This window comes from Myotis myotis, unplaced genomic scaffold (assembly GCF_014108235.1).
Source record: "Myotis myotis isolate mMyoMyo1 unplaced genomic scaffold, mMyoMyo1.p scaffold_m19_p_6, whole genome shotgun sequence".
Taxonomy (NCBI): Eukaryota; Metazoa; Chordata; class Mammalia; order Chiroptera; family Vespertilionidae; genus Myotis; species Myotis myotis.
In genome coordinates, this window is record NW_023416368.1 from 85,362,122 (window position 1) to 85,381,762 (window position 19,641).

General features: G+C 60.1%; 2 protein-coding genes across 6 annotated transcripts; one reads left to right on the forward strand and one right to left on the reverse strand.

Annotated features, from left to right (window-relative positions):
• Positions 1-150: 150 nt before the first annotated feature.
• On the reverse strand, positions 151-8,519 carry ODAD3 (outer dynein arm docking complex subunit 3). 2 transcript variants are annotated; one of them, XM_036314381.1, is made up of 13 exons: positions 7,617-8,519; positions 6,078-6,199; positions 5,884-5,961; positions 4,476-4,646; positions 4,257-4,358; positions 4,035-4,160; positions 3,715-3,837; positions 3,355-3,507; positions 2,317-2,477; positions 2,023-2,236; positions 1,326-1,481; positions 857-941; positions 151-703 (listed from the first exon to the last, which is right to left on the reverse strand). In XM_036314381.1, exons 1-13 carry the CDS (start codon positions 7,852-7,854, stop codon positions 585-587), a joined length of 1,848 nt encoding a protein of 615 aa, XP_036170274.1. In that variant the 5' UTR covers positions 7,855-8,519; the 3' UTR covers positions 151-584. The 2 variants fall into 2 exon arrangements, with proteins under 2 accessions (XP_036170274.1, XP_036170275.1); XM_036314382.1 differs by having other exon boundaries at positions 6,078-6,499; positions 7,617-7,754.
• On the forward strand, positions 8,396-19,321 carry PRKCSH (protein kinase C substrate 80K-H). Of its 4 annotated transcripts, none has more exons than XM_036314386.1 (18): positions 8,396-8,479; positions 8,804-8,942; positions 9,142-9,258; positions 9,800-9,895; positions 9,992-10,049; positions 10,874-10,991; positions 13,031-13,160; positions 15,114-15,198; positions 15,873-15,951; positions 16,616-16,702; positions 16,974-17,162; positions 17,232-17,325; positions 17,739-17,808; positions 18,022-18,111; positions 18,287-18,364; positions 18,447-18,546; positions 18,642-18,803; positions 18,931-19,321. In XM_036314386.1, the coding sequence occupies exons 2-17, from the start codon at positions 8,867-8,869 to the stop codon at positions 18,786-18,788; spliced, it is 1,614 nt and encodes a 537-aa protein (XP_036170279.1). In that variant the 5' UTR covers positions 8,396-8,479; positions 8,804-8,866; the 3' UTR covers positions 18,789-18,803; positions 18,931-19,321. The 4 variants fall into 4 exon arrangements, with proteins under 4 accessions (XP_036170279.1, XP_036170277.1, XP_036170278.1 ...); XM_036314384.1 differs by having other exon boundaries at positions 8,421-8,508; XM_036314385.1 differs by lacking the exon at positions 8,396-8,479 and adding an exon at positions 8,560-8,694.
• The last annotated feature ends 320 nt before the right edge of the window (positions 19,322-19,641 follow it).

Sequence of the window (19,641 nt, forward strand, 5' to 3'; positions counted from 1 at the left end):
ACTTGGGGGCCGCGGGGCGGGGCGGACGGGCCGCGCGGGGGCGGGGCGGGAAGGGGCGGGGGACCCACGGCTCTCGGATGCCCCCAGCGGGACCCCAGCACCCATCCAGACCCGCGGGTGAGGCCCCGGTCCCCCTACAGGTGTGTGTGAACCTGTGCCCAGGGAAAGGCCCCTCTCCAGGGAGGCCCCTGGCGTGCGCCCTGGGGTGCGGGACTCCGGACGGCCAAGCGGGCGAGGGGCTGTGTGCCCGGCGGGGGGTCCTCCCGGTGTGGGCCAATCTCTGGGCCACTGTGTTCCCCGCTGGTGGGAGGGGCAGAGCCTGTGGCCCCGAGGTTGAGGAGCGGTGTCTTCGGGGAGGTGCAGGGTCAAGGAGAGGCGAGTACCAGGAGGCTGGTCGGTGACCTTTATTTTGTGATTCCGAGGCCAGCGCGGCCGCCTGGGGATATTTATTCCGGGCGCCGATGGCCGGCTCGCTCCCGGTCGGGCCGCTCGGCCCTTGAGCGGCCCCGAGGGCCGGTGGCTGAGCCCAGAGGGCTTGGGAGCTCCGCGGGGCCGGGAGAGGCCAGGTGGGTACGAGGGCGAGTCTAGGACCTCCGAGAGCGGTTGCGCTTCTTGCTGCGAAAATCGATTAATTTCTGGGAGCGGATCTTGAGCTCCGTACGAGAAACCAGGTCGTTGTTATCGTCCTCGGTCTCCTCTTCGTCTGGGGGGCGGGAGAGGGGTCCAGGTTCCCAGCCCTGCTCAGATTTCCCTACCCAGCCTTTTAGACCCCACCTCCCCTCCCACAGCCCGTTGCTCTGTTGGGTCCCCGGGCCCCCTCACCCGCCCCCCCCCCTTTTTCCCCGCCCGTACTGACCAAAGAACTTGTCCTTGGGAATGGCAAGGGGGAAGGTGATGCGGGTGTTGTACGCCGGCAGCTTTCCCTCCAGGTTGGAGTAGAACTGGGGAGGAGGGGGGCGGGAGAGAAGACTGTGAGTGGGGCAGGGGCTACCGGGATATCCTGTTACCCCTCCCTCCCACTCCATCCCAAGATATACCCTGGTTCCGTACAGCCCCTCTGCCAACTCCTGTTTAACTTTACTCGGGCCCAGCTGTGGCCTTCCTTCTCAGCATGCACCCTGATGCCGTCCCACCTCCTGTCCTCCCGCCAGGCCCGCCCCTGGTCCCTGGGGCCCCGCCCCTTGGCGTCTCGAGGCTCCACCCCTGATGCCCACCCCACCCCACTCTGCCCTCTGACCTCCCAGTCCCATTCCTGGCCAGCGGCCTTCTCCCGGGTCTCCCTGGGGTTGCCGCGGCTCCCCGAAGTGCACCCCCTCCCTGGGTACCTCGCGATTCGCGATGTGGCGCAGCATCTCCGGAATGTCCTGTCTGTCTAACTGCGCCTGCAGCGCCAGCAGCTTCTCCTCCACCAGGCCCAGCAGCTTGGGCAGGTAGTCGCTGGCCTTGGGATCCAGCTCTTTCATAGCGGAGCCCCCGGCCTCCTGCGGCGGGGGAGGAGCTGTGTCAGTTCGGAGGGGTCGGGCCTCGGGCAGATTCCACCCGGAAAGGGCTTTTGCTTCCAGGGGTCAAGCCTTTGAAGGTGAGGGGCCACCCACAGGGGTGGTGCTATCATCTGTAGGGCCGGGCTGCCGCTGTCTAGGGCCTTGGAACTTCAGACGCTGGACAAGGGGTGGGGGAGGTCTTTTTTTGAGGGGAGAGGAAAATAACCAGAGAGAAGCCATTGCAGGGATGACCTGAAGCAATGGCACTCTGCTGCAGACAAGGGGGGGCTTCTCCTGTCTCGGGGTGCTCCAGTATTGCAGCTGGGTCGCTGAGGTTTTGGGTTGGGGGACAAAGTGGGACTTTCCTCTGGGGGTGCGTCTTGAGGCAGCACAGCGTCTCTGAAGTCTTGGGCCACTTAGGAGTAAGGGGGTTACCCCAGGAACATGGGGTAAGGACTCCCTTCTAAGTGGCCTTCTGATGTCCTGGATGAGGCATGGAGGGGGGGTTCCTATCAATGGGGCTATGGGGCGGACCCCCCACCTGAGGGGCTAAGTCCTGGGTGGTTCTGGGTAGTTCTTCCTCAGAGCCCTGGCTGCCCATTGGGAGGTGGTTCAGCTTGCCCGCCAGGTGCTCCAGGCCCTCCCTCAGGATTTGCATCGCCCATATGGCCTGCTTCAGCTCGGCCTGGGCCTTGGCCTTCCGCTGCTGCTCTGCATTGAGGCTACTCTGCAACACGGCCTGCAGCCTCTGTTCACTGCAGAGAATGGAGAGAGAGCTGGGGGAGTGCAGAGGACCCCGGGCCCTCACCCTCTCCCTCCGGCACTGGGACCTCACCTCACTAGCATGGCCTCCCCTGAGTACTTGTGGTCTTCGAGCTCCTGCTGCAGCTGCTCCTTCTCTTGCTTCAGTTTCAGCAGCAGCTCTATGTTCTCATTCTTGAGCATCTCCAACTGCGTGAAGGTGTCGCTCTGCGCCAGGAACCGCCGCACCACCGCCTAGGGCCCACCCAACCCCAGTCAGAGCAGGGGCCTGGACAGGGCCAGCTGCCACCCTCCTCCTTAAGAAGAGCAGGTGGCTGAGCTGACAGCTTCTGCACAGTGATGCATAGGGACTCTGAATAGGACTCAGGGCTGCCTCACAGGTGGGTAGCCTGGGACAAATAATATTTGCTGAGCCCTTCCCTCTCTATATCAGGAATTTGAATCAGCCAAAAATCAGCATGTGAGGCAGGGTAGCAGTGACCATAACTTCTTTCCAAAATCAAGGTGCCAGCAACATTCTGGGGAGTGGGGGGGAATCTCGCCCAATCCCATGAGGAAATACTGGCCCGCTGTGGGAGCAATCCTGCCACCAGGCCAATTTCTGAAAAGGAACTGGACACAGTGCCTCATATGACACCATAGAGCCAAGTCCTGGAACCCTTGGGGGTCATCCCATGGGAAGAATGGAGGGTTGGGGAGTGCCCAAAGTGGGGGAAACAGACTGGGGTCCAGCAGGATCACTGTTTGCCAGCAGGGAACATAGAGTCTTAGAAAATTTCAAGCAAGACATTGCAAAAAGGGGGACCAGGGCAGGGCAGGGGGACCTAGGGTGGCACTGGGCAGTTTGCTGGGCCCTAGACCGTGTTACAGGTGATGGAGACACAGGAGAGACAAAACTCCCAGCTTTCACAGGGCCTCCAGGCCAAAGAAGTCAGTGTCAAAGGTGTAAGACTGAACAGAAGGAGAGGAAATGTGAGTACAGATGGTGTGCATGGTTCTGTTGTAAGGGGCAGCAGAGAAATGGAGCGGTAGCTGAAGGGTTGTCTTTTAAGGGAGCACGTTTGTGTGCTGAGGAGTTGATCCACGGCACAGGGCTGCGGGCAGCACTCACATGCGTTTCGGCCACGCCAGTGGCGTCCTTGACCTTGCCGAAGAGCATCTCCAACTGGTACATGCTCCAGCGCAGCTGCAGATCCTCCTCCTTGGCCTTCCGGTTGTCCTGGATCGTATCTTCGGACTGCAGCAGCACATGCTCTCGATGGGTCTGCTCCAGGTTGAGGTCAGGTCCAGGGTCAGGTTGTGGACAAGGGCTTAGGACAGAGGCCAAGAAAGGGTATCTGGACAGGGGTCAGGGAATAGGTGGGGTCCAGTCTGTGGTCCCGGGAAAAGGCTTAGGTCAGGTAAGGGCAGCCAAGCAGGGATCAGGAGTGCGGGACAGGGCCTTAGTCCTGGCACCCCCGGGTGCACCCACCTTGCGCTCCATGCGTTCGTTCTGCAGTTTCTTCTCGTCTGCGAGTTTCTTGAACTCGGTTACATAGTGCTCGCGGTTCTTGCGTTCTCGGAACACAGTCTCCTCCAGATACTGCAGCTGATTCTGGAGGGCAGGCAGGGGGACAGCAGGACCAGTTGGCATCTACCATGGCTCAGGGTCAGAGCCACAGGCCCAACTGGGCCAGGTTGCAGGGTCCTGAGAGACAAATAGGAGTGGCTCTGGGACAGCTGCGGTTCAGATGCTGGGGCCAGGAGACCATGGTGTCTGGGTAGGATTCCCAGGGACCAGTGAGCTGGCACCTTGGCAGTGTTCTGGGTGTTGAGTGCCTCCTGGTTCACCACGCGCATCTCCTCCAGTTCCTGTTTTGTCTTCACCACCTCACTCTCCATGGAGTCCAGACGGTTCTCGAAGTGAAGGCTCTCTTCCTGGGGTGTGAGGAGTGGGGCAGGCCTGTAACCACTGTCCTGGGCCAGGCTGGCCCTCCCACTTGCCTCCCCGTCCCCAGCCATTCTGGTCCCTACCTGTAGATAGGCCTTGAGCTGCAGGTACACATTGGTGATGTGTTCCGCCTCCTCCGCCTTCATCCGAGCCTTCTCGAGACGGTTCTCCAGGTTCCGCAAGGTCTAGAGGGAAACAAGGCTGGGCTGAGTCCCCTCCACCCTTAGTTCCTCTTCCTCCCTAGATCAAGAGCCCCTTTTTACCTGTCCACCTCCCAGCCCTCCACACCTCACCGGCCGCACCTTAGCCATCTCAGTGTTGCTATCTTGCACCTCTTCCATCTCCAGCTCACGTAGGCTGTGCTGCAGCTGGAGCTCCTCCAGCCACTTCTGCCGCAATCCCATCTGGTGCCGCAGACCATTCCGTTGCTTCACCTTCTCACTCAGCCGGTGGTCCAGGAGCTCCAGGGCCTGCTGGAGGGAGGGGAGAGAGAGCAGGGGTCTGAACCCCGCCAGGTCCTTCCTGCAGAGCTACCTTTTTCCATGTTTTGGTTCCCATCTATCTCTCGTCTCTGAACAGCGTCTGACCCTCCTCCTGCAGGTTTTCTATTTTGGTGGCTTCCAGAAGCCCATTCCCTGGTTTTCCACCCACCTCCCCGTCCTCTGCCTTTGGAGAGACAGCCCCAGGCTCTTCTCTCCTTTGTCTACACCCACCCCCATCATGATCTCTTGTCCAGTCTCAGGGCTTTAAAGGTCACCTGTACACTGAAGACACCCAAATTTAGCCTTCCCCGGACAGTCAGGCTCATGTGTCCACATCTACACTGCCTTCCAGATGTGTCCACAGGCACCTCACACCATTGTGACCAATTTGAGCACTTGATCTTTCTCCAAACCTGCCCTTCTGTCTTCCCATCTCTGCTCATGCTCGCTCTCCTTCCTTCCAAGTGCTCAAGTCCAAAACTGAAAACTGTCACCCCACTTCTTTTTCTCTTCCATCTACATACAAGTTGTTAGCAGTCATCTGTTCTATTTCCAAGGTTGCCCCCAAGATTCTTTCTTCCTGTCTACAGCTTTCACCCTAGTGCATCCAACACCATCTTTCACCAAAATGACTTCCTCCTGGCTTCCGCTCTCGCTCTCTCTCAGTCATTTCCCACTTACCTGAGCCTTAGCATATAAAATCCGCTCTCTTCATCATGGCCTGCTGCAAGATTCGGCTGCTGGTGACTTCCCTGACCCCGCTCCTACCAGGCTCCCCTCCCTCCCTCCCATCTAGCCACACTGGCCTCCAACACTTCACACTTGTTCCTACCCCAGGGACTTGGCATTTGTTCCCTCTGCCTGGGGCATTCCCCTCCCTCCCCCCGGACCCTACCCCCAGATCATCTCCTGCCTGGCCCATTTTCAGCTCAAGCATCACATCGGAAAGAGAGGGGTCTTTGCTGACTCCCACCCCACAGTCAAAAGTGCAAATTCCTGTCCCAGTGAGGACTTGGTCTGGTTTTTTTTCACTGCACGATCAACAATACCTAATACCATGCCAGGCACATGGCTGACATGTGATAAAAATTAATTGTGTGAATACATGAGTGGCGGATGGTAGGGAGAAAGGACTAGAGGGGGAGGGGGAGAAGGGAGGGAGTCCTGTGGGGAGGGGACCCAGGCTGGAAATGAAGGAGATTGTCAGTGGAGTAGGGCTGGGGCAAACCTGTCCTGTCCTGTTCTTCAGGTATGGCTTCTCTGACTTCCAGTCCTGAATCACTGCCTGGACCACTTTCTCTTCTCCCTGCAAGGAGAGGACCCAGTCACCACTTACCCAGGCCACCTCTACCTGAGGCAGCGCCTGTGCTGGGAGTGCTGGTGCTGCCCCTGGAACCTCTTCGCCCACTGCTGCACCCTCACCTGGAGCAGGTCCCTCAGCTGTAGCTGCAGCACCCTGTTATCCTCATGTAGCTGGTTCATGGTTTCCTGATTCTTCTTGATGTTCCACTGGGTGCTCTCATAAAAGGCCTTCCGATCACTCTCTGGGGTCAAGTGATGTGGGCAGGTACAAGCAGAGCATCATGGGGGTGGGAAAGGCTTCCCAGAGGATAGCCTTTTTGCAGTCATCAATTTAATATTATAATAATACTTTGCTTGGAGCATTTATTATGTGTTGGATGCTGAACTAAGAACTTTCCAGGTATAAAATACAGTATGCCAATAGGTGCATATCCACATCATACCCATTTTATAGATGAGAAGACTGAGGCTCAGGCTTATTAGATTGTTCAAGGTCACAAACAGTCTGACTCTTGACCTTCAACCACTCTGCAAGATTTCCCCTATTAATAATAAAACAATAATGGTTTACACCAGGATTTCCCAACCTCAGCATGACTGATACTTGGGATGTACAGTTATTTACTGTGGTTAGTTGCTCTCTGCATTTTGGGATGTTGAGCAGCATTCCCGACCTCCACCCTCTAGATACCAACAGCACCCTCCCACCCCTAATAAAGTGACAACTAAAAATGTCTTTAGCTCTGGCCAGTTAGCTTAGTTGGTTAGAGCATTGTCCTAATACACCACGGTTGTGGGTTCGATCCTCGGTCAGGGCACATCCAAGAATCAACCAACAAATGTATAAATAAGTGGAACAACAAATCGGTGTGATATCTCTCTCTCTCTCAGTAAATAATTAATTATAAAAGCCTCCAGACTTTGCCAAATGTCCCCTGGGGAGCAAAATGGACCTCTTCCATTGAGAACCACTGGTTTGCAACTTATAGTGTGTTACTATGTGCCACTGCTCTAAGCACTTAACACATTTCAACTACCTATGGTGTTGTACTATTATCCCCATTTTACAGATGGAGAAACTGAGAGCAATTAGGTTACTCTTAGTGCCCAAGATCAAACCATTAGTATATGCAGAGCCAGGGTTTGAGCCCAGAATGTCTGTCCCTAGGATCTATGTTTTTCACCACTCCACACATGATAGCTGAAATTACACAAAAGTATGAAATACAATCCAGTTGACTCCCGAGTCCAGGAAAAGCTTTTGCTTTTGTTAATCTTCACCCAAGGAAATTTTTTCCATTGATTTTTAGAGAGAGTGGAAAGGAGGGGGAGAGGCAGACAAAGAGAGAAACATGTGAGAGAGACACATCAATTGGTTACCTCCCCCAAATGCCCCGACCCAGGCTGGGGATCCAGCCTGCAACTGAGGTACATGCTCTTGACCTGAATCAAACCCCGGACCCATCAGTCGGAGGGCCAATGCTCTATCCACTGAGCCAACCAGCCAGGGCCAGGAAGTTTTATGAGATGAGTTTTTACCGCCAGCACTGATCACCTGGATGAATGCTGTGAAGCACCCTTGCCACACCATGCCTGGTCAGAGGGCTGGGTGGACACTGCTGACTAGGGGCCATTTGATGCCCTTTGGAGCCCTCTTACCTAATGCTTGTATCTTCTTTTGTATCTCAGCCATCTGCATTTGGAGAGCGACCTTCCCGGGGCTGGCATAGATGGGTCCCTTGGAATGGACTGGAGGCCAGGCCTGCCCCGCGACCTTGCCTCTAGGGCGGCTTTTGGCCTGATCTTGACTGCGCTTGGACTTGGAAGAAGTCGGAATCTGGTCCTGAGAAGGCACCGTGGCACTGGTGGCGGCCATCCAGCACAGGGGAGACGTCATGATTGGGTTGGGGACAAAGGCTCCAGGGGGCTGGGGGGGCGCCGGGGAGTCGCCTCTGTCCGGGATCCGTCGGTTCGGGTTTCTGTGGCTGAAAAAGCACTTTCCTACCGTTTGGCTGGGCCGAGCAGCATCTCCGGATTGCTAGGTAACCTCCTCCCCGCTTTCCTATGCGCTCCCATGGAAACCGTCGGCGTTCGGCACCACTGCTCTCATTGGCTGGTGCTGCGGAGGGGCGGGCCCAACAGGGGGCGGAGCAGAGTCGCGCCGCTACACGGTGGGGGAGGGTTCTTTGGAGTCACGTGTTCGTCTTTTTTTTCCTCCTCCCACCCCAAACCCACCGGGTGTTCGCGCGTTTTTCAGGCACTTTCTTTTGCGATCGCAGAACCCGCCACTCCCAAGATGGAGGCACCTTGCGCCGCCATTAAGCGCAAACCTTCAGAACTCTAAGGCTTCGTAGTCCTATCCAAGATGGCCGTCCGGGTTCCGGCATCTCACGTGCCACTCCCAACATGGCGTCTCCGAGCCGCCGTCCTGGCGCTCAGCGTGTCACAGGAAGTGACGCATCCACACACTTCCGCTTTTTTTCTGCTGGAAGAACTGTGGGCTGCTGGGCCGGGGGGGCGCGGTAAATACTGACCTTTGCCCTTGCTTCGTGTAAGTGATGCATTAGCGGGCCGGTGGGAACCCCCATTTCCTGTTGAGGTACCTGAGGGTGTGCGTCGGCCGAGGGGGAGGCTCTTCACTCCTTCGGCCTATTGGCGGGAATTGGTTGGCTCGCTCTCCCCCCCTGGGGAGCGGAGGTTTCGAGATCCCACCATTGAGACAGGCCAGGTTGGAAAGGTAACGTCCGATATCTTTTCCCATGAGCCCCCATTGCCCGGAAGCGATGGAGGAATCCAATTGGCTGGAGGGAGCCCTCGGCCGCTGACCGGCAGCTCCCTCCTTGCAGCGCGTCTCCCCGCAGCCGGCTTCCTCCCCCGAGCCCGTTTCCGGCCCGCGAGCCTCTAGCGAGATGTTGCTGCTGGTGCTGCTGCTCCCCGCGTGCTGGGCCGTGGAGGTCCGGCGGCCTCGGGGCGTCTCCCTCACCAGTGAGTCCGCCGCCGCGTGGGGGGTCGGGTTGGAGGGGCCGCTGTGGCTCCTCGGGGAGGCACAGCCTTTGGCCTCCGTGTCCCTGCCTCTGGGTGGGGAAGGTGGCAGCGCTCAGCAATGGATGGAAGCAGAGGTGCCCTTAGGTTGGGGGGCCTCTTCCTGCGCTGGGCTGAGTCTCTTGCTCCCCCCCCCCGCCAGACCATCACTTCTACGATGAGTCCAAGCCTTTCACTTGCCTGGACGGCTCGGTCACCATCCCTTTTGATCAGGTCAACGATGACTACTGTGACTGCAAGGACGGCTCGGATGAGCCGGGTGAGTGTTTCCCCATCCATCCATCCATCCATCCACCATCCATCCATTCATTGCACAGGTATTGAGCGCCAGGGCAGTGCCAGGCCCTGTGTGGTGACTAGGACAGGACTGCTCCCTGTTGACTTAATGGGGAAAGCAGGCACAGAAGCAAGTGGTCGTTGGTTTGGTGCTGAGAGCCACAGGCATGGTGGGAGCTCAGAGAGGCCCCCACCCGACCTGAGGGCTCGGCGGTGGCCTCCTGCAGCACCTGTGGGTGACAGGGACAGGTGAGGGCGGGGCCTGTGGGCGACAGGGACAGGTGAGGGCGGGGGAGGGGGAGTTGGTGGGCCTGTTCCGAGGGTCTTGGTGAAGAGAGTCAGGAGGGGGCCTGGGAGAATTTCGTCCCAGACCCTGAGTGTGCAGCTGTCTCTCTTCCCCTTACCCGGCACTGGTCTCCTTGTGCTCTGTGTGTGCGTGTGTGTCGGGGCTTCTGTCGGGTGGATGTGAAGGGGTCAGGCCTGCGCACTCGGAAAATGCCCCTCCCTCTTCCCTCGTCCCCAAGGCACGGCTGCCTGCCCTAACGGCAGCTTCCACTGCACCAACACTGGCTACAAGCCTCTGTACATCTCCTCCAGATGGGTCAACGATGGAGTTTGTGGTAAGTGAGATCCCGCTGGCGTTGGGGAAGGGCGGGGGGGGGGGGGGGAGGAGGAGACACTGCTACGCCTGACGGTGCCCCCTCCTCTGCCCTAAGACTGCTGCGACGGGACGGACGAGTACAATAGTGGGGTCGTCTGTGAGAACACCTGCAGGTACGGGGGCGCCCCCCCCAACCCCCAGACCTTGCCTTGCCCTGCCGGTGAATCAGGCCCCCTCTCTTTTCTGTGTTTGAGCATCGAGCGCTCGGTCTGTGCCTTGTGAAGGCTCCCTCTGGCCGGGAAGCAGGGGCAGTCATGTGCATGTTCAACAGGTCAAAAAGCTCAAGTTTAGAAGGAGAATGACTTCTTCAGGGTCACGTAGCTAGGAGATGGCAGAGCTGCTACTCGAACCCAGGACAGCCTGACTTGAGACTCCATGCTTTTCATTGCTGCACTGGAGCAGGACCTGGAAACTGAAGTGGCAGGCAGGTCACTGAATGCCAGAAGCAGGCTGAGCATAAGGCGGCAGGAGTGGTGGGGACGGTGGCATCTAAAGGGGCAGCTGCCCTCGACTCCTGTCAGTGAGGGCAGGTGATAAGGGCCTGATTGGTTTTTCAACGAAACCGAATGTTTATGTGTGTGAACTCTTCTGATTGAAGGTCTTTTATGTAAGCAGAGGGTTGATCACACACCATGCTTACAGCCAGACTTTCCGGGAGCCTGTGATTCTGTGCTTTTCTCCAACTTCCAGCCTCACGTCCCAGCATTCCCTACTCCCTTTCCTGACCCTGAGGTGGGCGAACCCTGTCCACTGTCTCCTCCCAAGGACAAGGACTTGGGGCTCCGAGGCCAAGAGCGTCTGGGAGATGGAGGAGGAGGGTTCGCTCTCTTGTCTTTCCCAATATGGTGGCGACAGGTGGGGTTGAGCCCAGTTGGAAGAGCAGATCTGATGGGTCCTAAGTGCCCCCTGGTGGTGCCTGTGTGTCCCCTCTCGCCAGGGAGAAGGGCCGCAAGGAGAGAGAGACGCTGCAGCAGATGGCAGAGGTCACCCGCGAGGGCTTCCGCCTGAAGAAGATCCTCATCGAGGACTGGAAGAAGGCCCGGGAAGAGAAGCAGGTGAGGGGGGGGCCCCGGGGCTGACCAGAGGCCGGGGGGCATGGTGTCCGAGGCCAGTTCCTGTCTGCACCTTCGTTTTCTCGTTTGTCCACTTGGCGTGAAGCTGTTGGTTAGGTCGTTACCAGGTCCACCGTGGTGAGCACAGGCGTGGAGCGTCAGGTGGCAGCCTGAGGGGGGCTGGCGGAGTTCGCTGCCCCCCGGAACAGGAGGGGTGCCTCTGCACCCGGGTCTGTGGGTCTGTCGTCTGTAAGATGGGGCTGATGACTGTGTGACTGGGGAGGACTCAAGACGGTGTCAATCAGCCGCAGCTGGGCTGGTTCAGTAGGGTGTGTGCTTTGGGGGCCGGAGGAGGGTGTACCCCCAAGTGTGTGTCTCCCTCCCCTGCCTTCCATTCCCTTGGCTGTTTGATGGGTCAGAGTTCTCAGCACTGCTTCTGGGCTCCTCTTCGGCCCACTGAGCAAGGGTTCCAGCCCAGGGAAGGTTCCAGGTCTTTCTCCCCCATCCCCAGGGCCTGGCTACGGAGGACCCTGGAGCCATAGCTCCGTCCTAAGCTCGGGGTCGGGGGGAACTATGGTGAGGGTGTGTCCAGGCGACCTGTGCCCTCGTGGCGAGTTGGGAGGGTCAGAGCAGCAGTCCACGCTGAGGTGCCCGCCGAGGTCTCGGGAGACAGTGGTGCTGTGGGCACTCGGGCCACGACCCTGCAGCTTGGGACCCTGTTCCTAGGCTGGAGCCCGTCCCGCACTCAGTCCTTCTTGAAATATCCACAGAGGCCCAGGTGTGCTGGGCACTGGGCATGCGGCTGGAAGCTCACCAGGAACTGCCTCAAGGGTGCATTGTCCAGTGGGAGGGACAGACGGACAGAACATGGTGCCCAGGGTTGCTGGGCAAAAAGAAGACACTCTTGCCCTAACCGGTTTGGCTCAGCGGACAGAGCGTCGGCCTGCGGACTCAAGGATCCCAGGTTCGATTCCAGTCAAGGGCATGTGCCTTGGTTTCGGGCACATCCCCAGTGGGGAGTGTGCAGGAGGCAGCTGATCGATGTTTCTCTGTCATTGATGTTTCTAACTCTCTATCCCTCTCCCTTCCTCTCTGAAAGAAAACAATAAAACATTAAAAAAAAAAAAAAAAAAAAGAAGACACTCTTGCCTGGTCCCTGGTCTTCACGGCAGGAAGCAGGGAGACTTCCTGGAGGATGAGGTCTCCAAGCTGAAATCTGTAGGGGGTTCAGGGCAGCCAGGTAGCGTGCTCCAGATGGAAGGGACGCACGTGTGAAGAACGAGGCAGAGAGCATTTCTGGTCTGAATGTTGGTTGTTGAGACAGTTGGAGCCTAGAGTTTAAAATTGCCCGGCTGGTGTGGCTCAGTGGTTGAGCGTTGACCTATGAACCGGGAGGTCATGGTTCAGTTCCCGGTCAGGGAACGTGCCCGGTTGCCAGCTCAATCCCCAGTGAGGGGCGTGCAGGAGGCAGCCAATTGATGATTCTCTCTCATCATTGATATTTCTCTCTCCCTTCCTCTCTGGAATCAATAAGAAATATGTATATTTAGAATAGCAATAGGGCCCTGGCCACTGTTCCCACTGGTCAGAGCGTTGGCTCATGCAACGAAGTGTTATGGATCCGATTCCTGGGTTGTGGGTTTGATTCCCAGCTGCAGTCAGGACGCGTGCGGGAGGCAACCAGTTGCAGTGTCTCTCTTACTTCGACGTTTCTCTCTCTCTCCTTCCCTCTCTTTCACTGGCTCTAAAAATCAATGGGAAAAACATCCTTGGGTGAGGATTAACCAAAAAATAAAATTAAAAAAAGGTAGCATTGGGGCAGGTGGAGCTGGAGAGGCAGCCGGGGCCTGGTCACATGGGGCCTCGAAGCTGCATTAAGGTGAGTGGGCTGCTGGGAACCACAGCAGGCGGGGCACCCAGGAGGGTGTGAGTTTTGGAAAGATCCTGCAGTTGCCCCTGGAGTAGAGGCGGGGAGGTCGAAGTCTGTGAGGAAGAAGGTAGAACAGAAGGAAGAGCTGGCCCCTTGCCTTCTCCCCATCCAGCAAAAGCTCACTGAGCTACAGACCGGAAAGAAGTCCCTGGAGGACCAGGTGGAGATGCTGCGGACGGTGAAGGAGGAGGCTGAGAAGCCAGAGAAGGAGGCCAAAGACCAGCACCAGAAGCTGTGGGAAGGTATGTCACGGGGTGGCCAGGACGAGCCGGGCCCGGGAGACTGGCTCCTCGTCCGTTTGTCTGTTTTTCCTGCTGACTTTCTTGATCACGGTGCCTCGGTTCCCCACGTGCCTAGTTATCTTCGACTGTGTGTTGGCCACCGTACTTGACAGTCATTTACAGGAATAATTTGTAGCCCAGGATGAGGAGTCCTTCTCCAGATAGAAGGGACTTTTCTTCCTGCCAGCCACGTGGGTTCCCAAATCCAGATTCAGGCTGGAGCTCAGATCTGAGCGAAGGCTGGGTGATTTCCCATCCAGCCTCGCCCCCCCGAGTGGGCAGCCCCATGGCGGCCACAGTGGCGTGTCTGCTATTATTCTCCCCACCTTGGACTGTGATTTCCATCTCCTTGGCCCCACAAGTTCTCATCAAGACAGACACATCCAGAATTGGCAAGTCCTTTAGGGCGAAGTCAGCCTCCGCATCTCACCCTTCCAAGTGCTTCGTTGCCCTGGCAGTTCCTCCTGGCTTGGTTGGTTTTAAGATGTTTCTATGCTGTGTTCAGCATTTTCTTGCCATTGGCAGGTCATGTCACCCTTCCGGGAAATTGGAAGCCTTGGTCCTTGTTCTCAGTCAGCTCCATGGGGGACACACCGTGGAAGCAGCATAGGAGGGGGCGGTGGGACAGACTAGTCAAAGGACAGAGCACTGCTGCGAGGTTCGGAGGTGCGGCTCCAGCTGTTCGTACGCTGGTAGCCAGGAACTGGCAGCCCCCAAGCTGTTGATGTCCTCCATCTCCCTGGGCATCTGCTGCATTCTTCCTTCCCCCTCTCTCAACCCTGATTTGTCATAATCAATAATTCAGTAGAGTGCCAGGCACAGCCCAGGTGCCAGCAGCGCCGCATTGAACAAGATGGAGGAGCCGCTGCCTGCAGGGGAGCAGGTGCAGAGGCCCGAGTGAGCGTGTCTGGTTTTTAAGGAGCAGCAGGCAGCCATGTGGCAGGAGGGAGAGATAGGGCGGGGACTGATGGGGCGGCCGTACAGGGCCTGAGGGACCGGGGAGAGGACTCGGGCTTTTACCCCAAGTGAGGTGGGAGCCAGGAAATCGGGGCAGCGCCTACAGAGGCCCCTGCCCGAGTCCCAGGGGCTTGTTGGGTGGAGACGCCTGCAGGGACTCCTCCTCCTTCTCTCCTCAGTGGAGGCGTGTCCCCATGCTCTGGCCTCCAGTCATCTCCTCTCCTGGGTGGTCTTTGGCTGACACCTTCCCTCTGCTTAGAAATACGCCCAGACCTCTACTGCCCAAGCCCCTTCCCCTCCAGTGCCGGGAAGCCAGGCGGCCTCTCCCGCCCCGAGTGAACCTGGCTTCCTTACTCTGTCCTGGCTTTCCTGTTCCTTAAGTCTGTGCACTCTTCCTCCCCCTCCTCCCTGGCAGCCTCTGCTCCAGATGATGGTTTTCCTGCTTTTTCCTGGCGGCCCACACGCTCCTGCTCAGTGGGCCCAAGACCTGGTGCCTCTTCGGGGCTGGGACCCTGACCTCTGGCTTCTTCTCTCTTTGGTTCCCCAACCACAAACCCAGCTGTACCGGATGTAACTGCCCCTAGATGTCTCGGCCCCCAGACTCCCAGGTCACCACCCTTGCCTGGTCACACTCCCACCCCAGCCTCCATTCCCCACCCTCCATGTCGGAGAGAGAGCTTGGTGGCGTGCTTGGGTCTCTGTCGCGGGGGCCTCCCAGACATGGCAAACCTGTGGCCTGGTCCCCAGCCGCCCCTCACGTGGTCTCTGCAGCCCCTGCTTGTTTAGATCCGCATCCCAGGGCTGTCCTGGGCTGCCCCCCACAGTGGCCTGGCTCGGCCCCAGGGCCCAGCATCGGGCCAGGCACACAGTCAGCTGCGTGGGGTGTGGGGGAGGGCAGGTTTCGGGGTGGGGGGAGCCAGTGGGCAGAGTGGAGGGTGACAGCTGGCCCGTCCACAGAGCAGCAGGCCGCCTCCAAGGCCCAGCGGGAGCAGGAGCTGGCGGCCGGTGCCTTCCAGGAGCTGGACGACAACATGGACGGGGTGTGAGTGTCCCCGCCTGCCCCGGCCTGGGTCCCTCCCTCCCACCTGCCCTAGAAACCAGGCAGCCCCCCACCTCCTGGCCATGGGCCTGAGCTGGTCCCAGGCTCTCTCTGAATGAGCCCTCACTGACTTCCCAAGGAGCTGAGTGAGGTGATGAGCGATCCCACTATTTCCAGGTCTCCTCTGTGGTCAAAGGCAGACCCTTTGGACCCCGGCTGTGCCCTTGACCCCAGGCTAATGGCTTAGTGGAGGGTGGGCTGCCGGGAACCGGGAGGCTGGGCAGGCGCCCTGGTGAGGACAGGGGAGCAGAGTGGGCGGGTGAGCCCTTCCCTGGTTGGTAGTAGTGACGTGACTGTGGGGGCAGACTGGCCATAGTGGGTGTGGGCCCCTCGGGGTGAGGGCCCTGGGCGGAGGGCAGGTGGATGTGCTGGTGCTGAGGGTGGAAGGAATGGATGTTGCTGGTGGTGAGGAGAGGGTCTCGGGAGACCCGGGTCCAGGTGTCTTCATCCCATCTCTGTCTCTGTCCCTCCTCGGAGCCTCTTCAACGTTGTAGAGACTTAAGGAAGGGATGGGACGCAGGGGAGATCCCAGGGGTGGGGGCTGGAGGGGTCCCCACCCTAGAGCTCACCTCCAGCTTCCTGCTGCTCACCGGCGGTCTCTGCCTGCACCCCTGCAGGGTCTCGGTGGCCGAGCTGCAGACCCACCCAGAGCTGGACACAGATGGGGACGGGGTGCTATCCGAAGGAGAAGCCCAGGTACCCCCCTGCCCCCTGGCCTGGGACTCCTGGAGGGGATCGCCTCACGTGACGTGAGGGCCAGGGGCGGGGGCCAGGCTGGCTGTGGGCTGCTCCCACGGAAAGCTGCCCCCTGGCGCCAGGCCAAGACTGCGGGCACCTGGCCTCGGGTGGGAGCCAGGAAGGCAGCCGCCAGCGTCACTTCTCCCTGCCCTTTGGAGCCTGGGTCACGTGGGTGCCACCGGGTGTCCTGTTAGGTCAGAGCCAGCTTTTCCTCCACGTGGTCCCACTGGCTCCAAGTGTGTACCCAGTGTGCGCTCCTCACGTTCATGCTCTTGGCTCTGCACAGTGTGGACCCTGCTCCTCCGCCCTCTGTCCACCTCTGTCCCTGCTGGGTCCCTCTGTCCCTCCTCGGCCTCGGCTCTCCCTCTGAGGCCTGGCCCTCCTCCCTCCCGAGTCCAGTAGGTACCCCTGGCCCTCCCCTGGTGATGGGTTCCTCTTCCCACCGGCCTGCGCTGCCCCCTTCTGGTGGCTGCACTGCACTCATCCTGGCCCAGGCCTGGCCTTGGCAGTCAGTTCGCCCGCCCCTGGCACTGCAGCCCGAGGTCCCCCTTTATAAGTGGCTGGGGCACAGGAGGGGCTCTGGAGGCCCCCATCTTGATGCCACCTCAACGCACGCACACAGACCCTGCTCGGGGGAGACTCGCAGATGGACCCTACCTCCTTCCACGACCGCGTCTGGGCTGCCATCAGGGACAAGTACCGGTCTGAGGTCAGTGGGGGAGGGGATGCAGTCCTGCCCTCGCCCTCCCTCCCCAGCCCCCTGATGCCTCACAAAGGAACTGCCTCCAGTTCTGGCACTGGGCCACCTTGGCCAGCTGGCCACCCAACCCCCTCCCAGCTGTCTGTTCCTCCCTCCAGGCCCCTTAGGAGGGGGAGGCACTGAAGCCACCCTTGGGGCCATGGTGTGAGTGTGGACCCTGCCCCGGGGGATGGAGGGAGAACCCCAGTCCATAGCACCAAGCACCGTGCACACCCACCAGGTTCTACCCACCACTCCACCAGCGCCTTCGGTGCCTGACCTCACGGAGCCCAAGGAGGAGCAGCCCCCGGTACCCTCACAGCCCACGGAGGAGGAGGAGGAGGAGGAGGAGGAGGAGGGAGAAGGAGAGACGGAGGAGGAGGAGGAAGAGGAGGAGGAGGATTTCCAGGTGCAGGGGGAGCAGCCCAAGGTGTGTGTGTCGGGGAGAAGGGGTGGGGGCTGGAGGCAGGGCCACTCGCTGACCCTGCCCCTTCCCCAGGAGGCCCCACCCCCACTCGCGCCCCCCCAGCCAGCCAGCCCCACGGAGGACAAAATGCCGCCCTATGATGAGCAGACGCAGGCCTTGATTGACGGTGAGTGCTCACTGGGCCTGGGCGGGAGGGGATGCTGCCCATACCTGTTCCCCTTGCCTTCACCTGTAGACACCCAAGAACCAGGCCTGGAGGGGGCATCTGGGGCCTGGGGAGGCCAGTACCACCCCGGCCAGCCCCAGGGCCTCCCTGCCTCCTCACCGGGTGCTGCTTACTTGTGCCACCCTCATGGGTGGGGAGCCGTTGGCGCCCCAGGAGCCCTGGCCATGATCCCTTGGGAGCCACCAGCCTGGGCGCGGGGTGGGGTCTGCAGCTGGCGAGACCCGCAGGGCCTTCCTGGTGCGGTCTTCCCCAGAGCAGGCCTGGGGGCGGGGCAGCGGGCGTGTCCAGCCACCACACCCCCTCTTCCTGGATTTGGGCAGGGGCCCCTGACCTTACCCCCTCTGCCCCCCCAGCTGCCCAGGAGGCCCGCAACAAGTTTGAGGAGGCCGAGCGGTCCTTGAGGGACATGGAGGAGGCCATCAGGTATGAGCGCGGGCTGGCTCCCCAGAGGTGGTGACGACAGGTGGTTGCCGAGGCAACTGCTGCTACCAGGCTGCTTGGCTCCTGAGGGGGGTCCCCAGGTGGCAGGGAGCCGGAGCCCAGCCCACACAGCCCTCCACTCATCATGGGGCGCCCAGCGCGGTCCTGAGTCGGTGTGGACACTGCTGCCCCTCGCCACGTGGCCTTCCCTTGCAGGAACCTGGAGCAGGAGATTTCCTTTGACTTCGGCCCCAGCGGGGAGTTTGCCTACCTGTACAAGCAGTGCTACGAACTCACCACCAATGAGTGCGTCCCCCTTCCACCCCCAGGGCGGGCGGGCGGGCGGGCGGGCGGGTGGACTTGGAGGGTCTGAGCCTGAGCAAGGCCACGGGGGTGCACACCCTCCCCCACCCCGTGTGTGGGGGTGTCGGGGGGCTGGGGTCCTGTGTGCCCCACCCACCAGTCTTGTCCTATATGACAGGTATGTCTACCGACTCTGTCCCTTCAAGCATGTCTCACAACAACCCAAGCTTGGCGGCGGCTCTCCCACCAACCTCGGGTGAGTGGGCTTAGGCTGAACTCCCTCCCCCTTGGCACCCCCAAACCCTAGCCAGCCCACCCTCAGCACCCACTCTCCACAGCACCTGGGGCTCGTGGGCTGGCCCTGAACACGACAAGTTCAGCTCCATGAAGTACGAACAGGGCACTGGCTGCTGGCAGGGCCCCAACCGCTCCACCACTGTGAGTGGGTGGGGGAAGGTGGGAGATGGGGTGGGCGGTGTGGGGGACCCAGGCCTGGCTGAGCCCACCCGAGCCCCACCTGCCCGCCCCCCCAGGTGCGCCTGTTGTGTGGGAAGGAGACGATGGTGACCAGCACCACGGAGCCCAGTCGCTGCGAGTACCTCATGGAGCTGATGACGCCTGCTGCCTGCCAAGAGCCACCCCCCGAGCCACCTGCAGACAGCGACCACGATGAGCTCTAGCCCTGCCCCGCCAAGGTGGACGGGGGCGTGGGTCTGCCCGCCTGGCCGGGGGGGGGGGGGTGCAGTTGGTCTAAGGAAGACAGATCTGGGTTGGCACCACCTCTGCCCACTTGTGTTCCATCGTCTCTTTCTCTGGCCCCAGAACCTCAAGGCATGGAACGAGCCTCAGTGGTGCCACCTACCCGCCCATCTGGACGAAGGCCTGCCCCTCTGAGTCTCCTTGCCCTCCCACAGGCAGGAACCGTTCGGGCCCCCCCCCCCGCCCTGCTCTTGGGGGGTCAGGCTGGGCAGAGCATTTGCCCAGGCCTCAGTGGGCCTCCAAAATGGACTAAAGGAGTGCACCCTCCCCAGGCCATAGCCTGGTGACTCACTGCCTCCCCCCTCCTTCCCCTCTCCCCTCTCCCCCTCCCCCGCCCTCCGCCCCCCCCTGTTCCCACTCCCCACCCCCGTGCCCCTGCCCATGGTGTCTGCCTCCCCTGCTGGTGGGGACTGAATAGACTGTGACCTTGAACAATAAATGATTCCCCAACCCATGTGTGTCTCCTTTGCTTGGCTGGGCCAAGGGTGGGCACAGGGCAGAAGGCAGGGGCCACAGCTGTCTGCAGACCCATCAGGCTGGCTCCACGGGTGAGATGACCAAACCTGAGATGCACAGACAGCAAAATCGGGCACCGAGGGACAGATGGACCGTGGGCCGTGTCCGTCGCATTTCTCCCGGAGCCGTCGCCCGCCCTCCAGAGTGTGTCTGCTGTGGGTCAGCCAAGGAGCTGAGATGAGACCCAGGCGCCCAGCCAGGGCCAACGGCACACAACACTCCCGCCCACTGGCACACAGACACCCAGCCAAGGCTGTA

What these genes read in the sequence shown, in the direction of transcription:
- PRKCSH (XM_036314386.1), top strand. Translation starts at nt 8,867, where the DNA reads ATGTTGCTGCTGGTGCTGCTGCTCCCCGCGTGCTGGGCCGTGGAGGTC. An exon ending in TCGGGGCGTCTCCCTCACCA is followed by an intron (nt 8,943 to 9,141) that starts GTGAGTCCGCCG and finishes CCCCCCCGCCAG; the next exon opens with ACCATCACTTCTACGATGAG. An exon ending in GGCTCTCCCACCAACCTCGG is followed by an intron (nt 18,365 to 18,446) that starts GTGAGTGGGCTT and finishes CACTCTCCACAG; the next exon opens with CACCTGGGGCTCGTGGGCTG.
- ODAD3 (XM_036314381.1), bottom strand. Translation starts at nt 7,854, where the DNA reads ATGACGTCTCCCCTGTGCTGGATGGCCGCCACCAGTGCCACGGTGCCT. An exon ending in AAAGAAGATACAAGCATTAG is followed by an intron (nt 6,200 to 7,616) that starts GTAAGAGGGCTC and finishes ACTTGACCCCAG; the next exon opens with AGAGTGATCGGAAGGCCTTT. An exon ending in ACGAACGCATGGAGCGCAAG is followed by an intron (nt 3,508 to 3,714) that starts GTGGGTGCACCC and finishes AACCTGGAGCAG; the next exon opens with ACCCATCGAGAGCATGTGCT.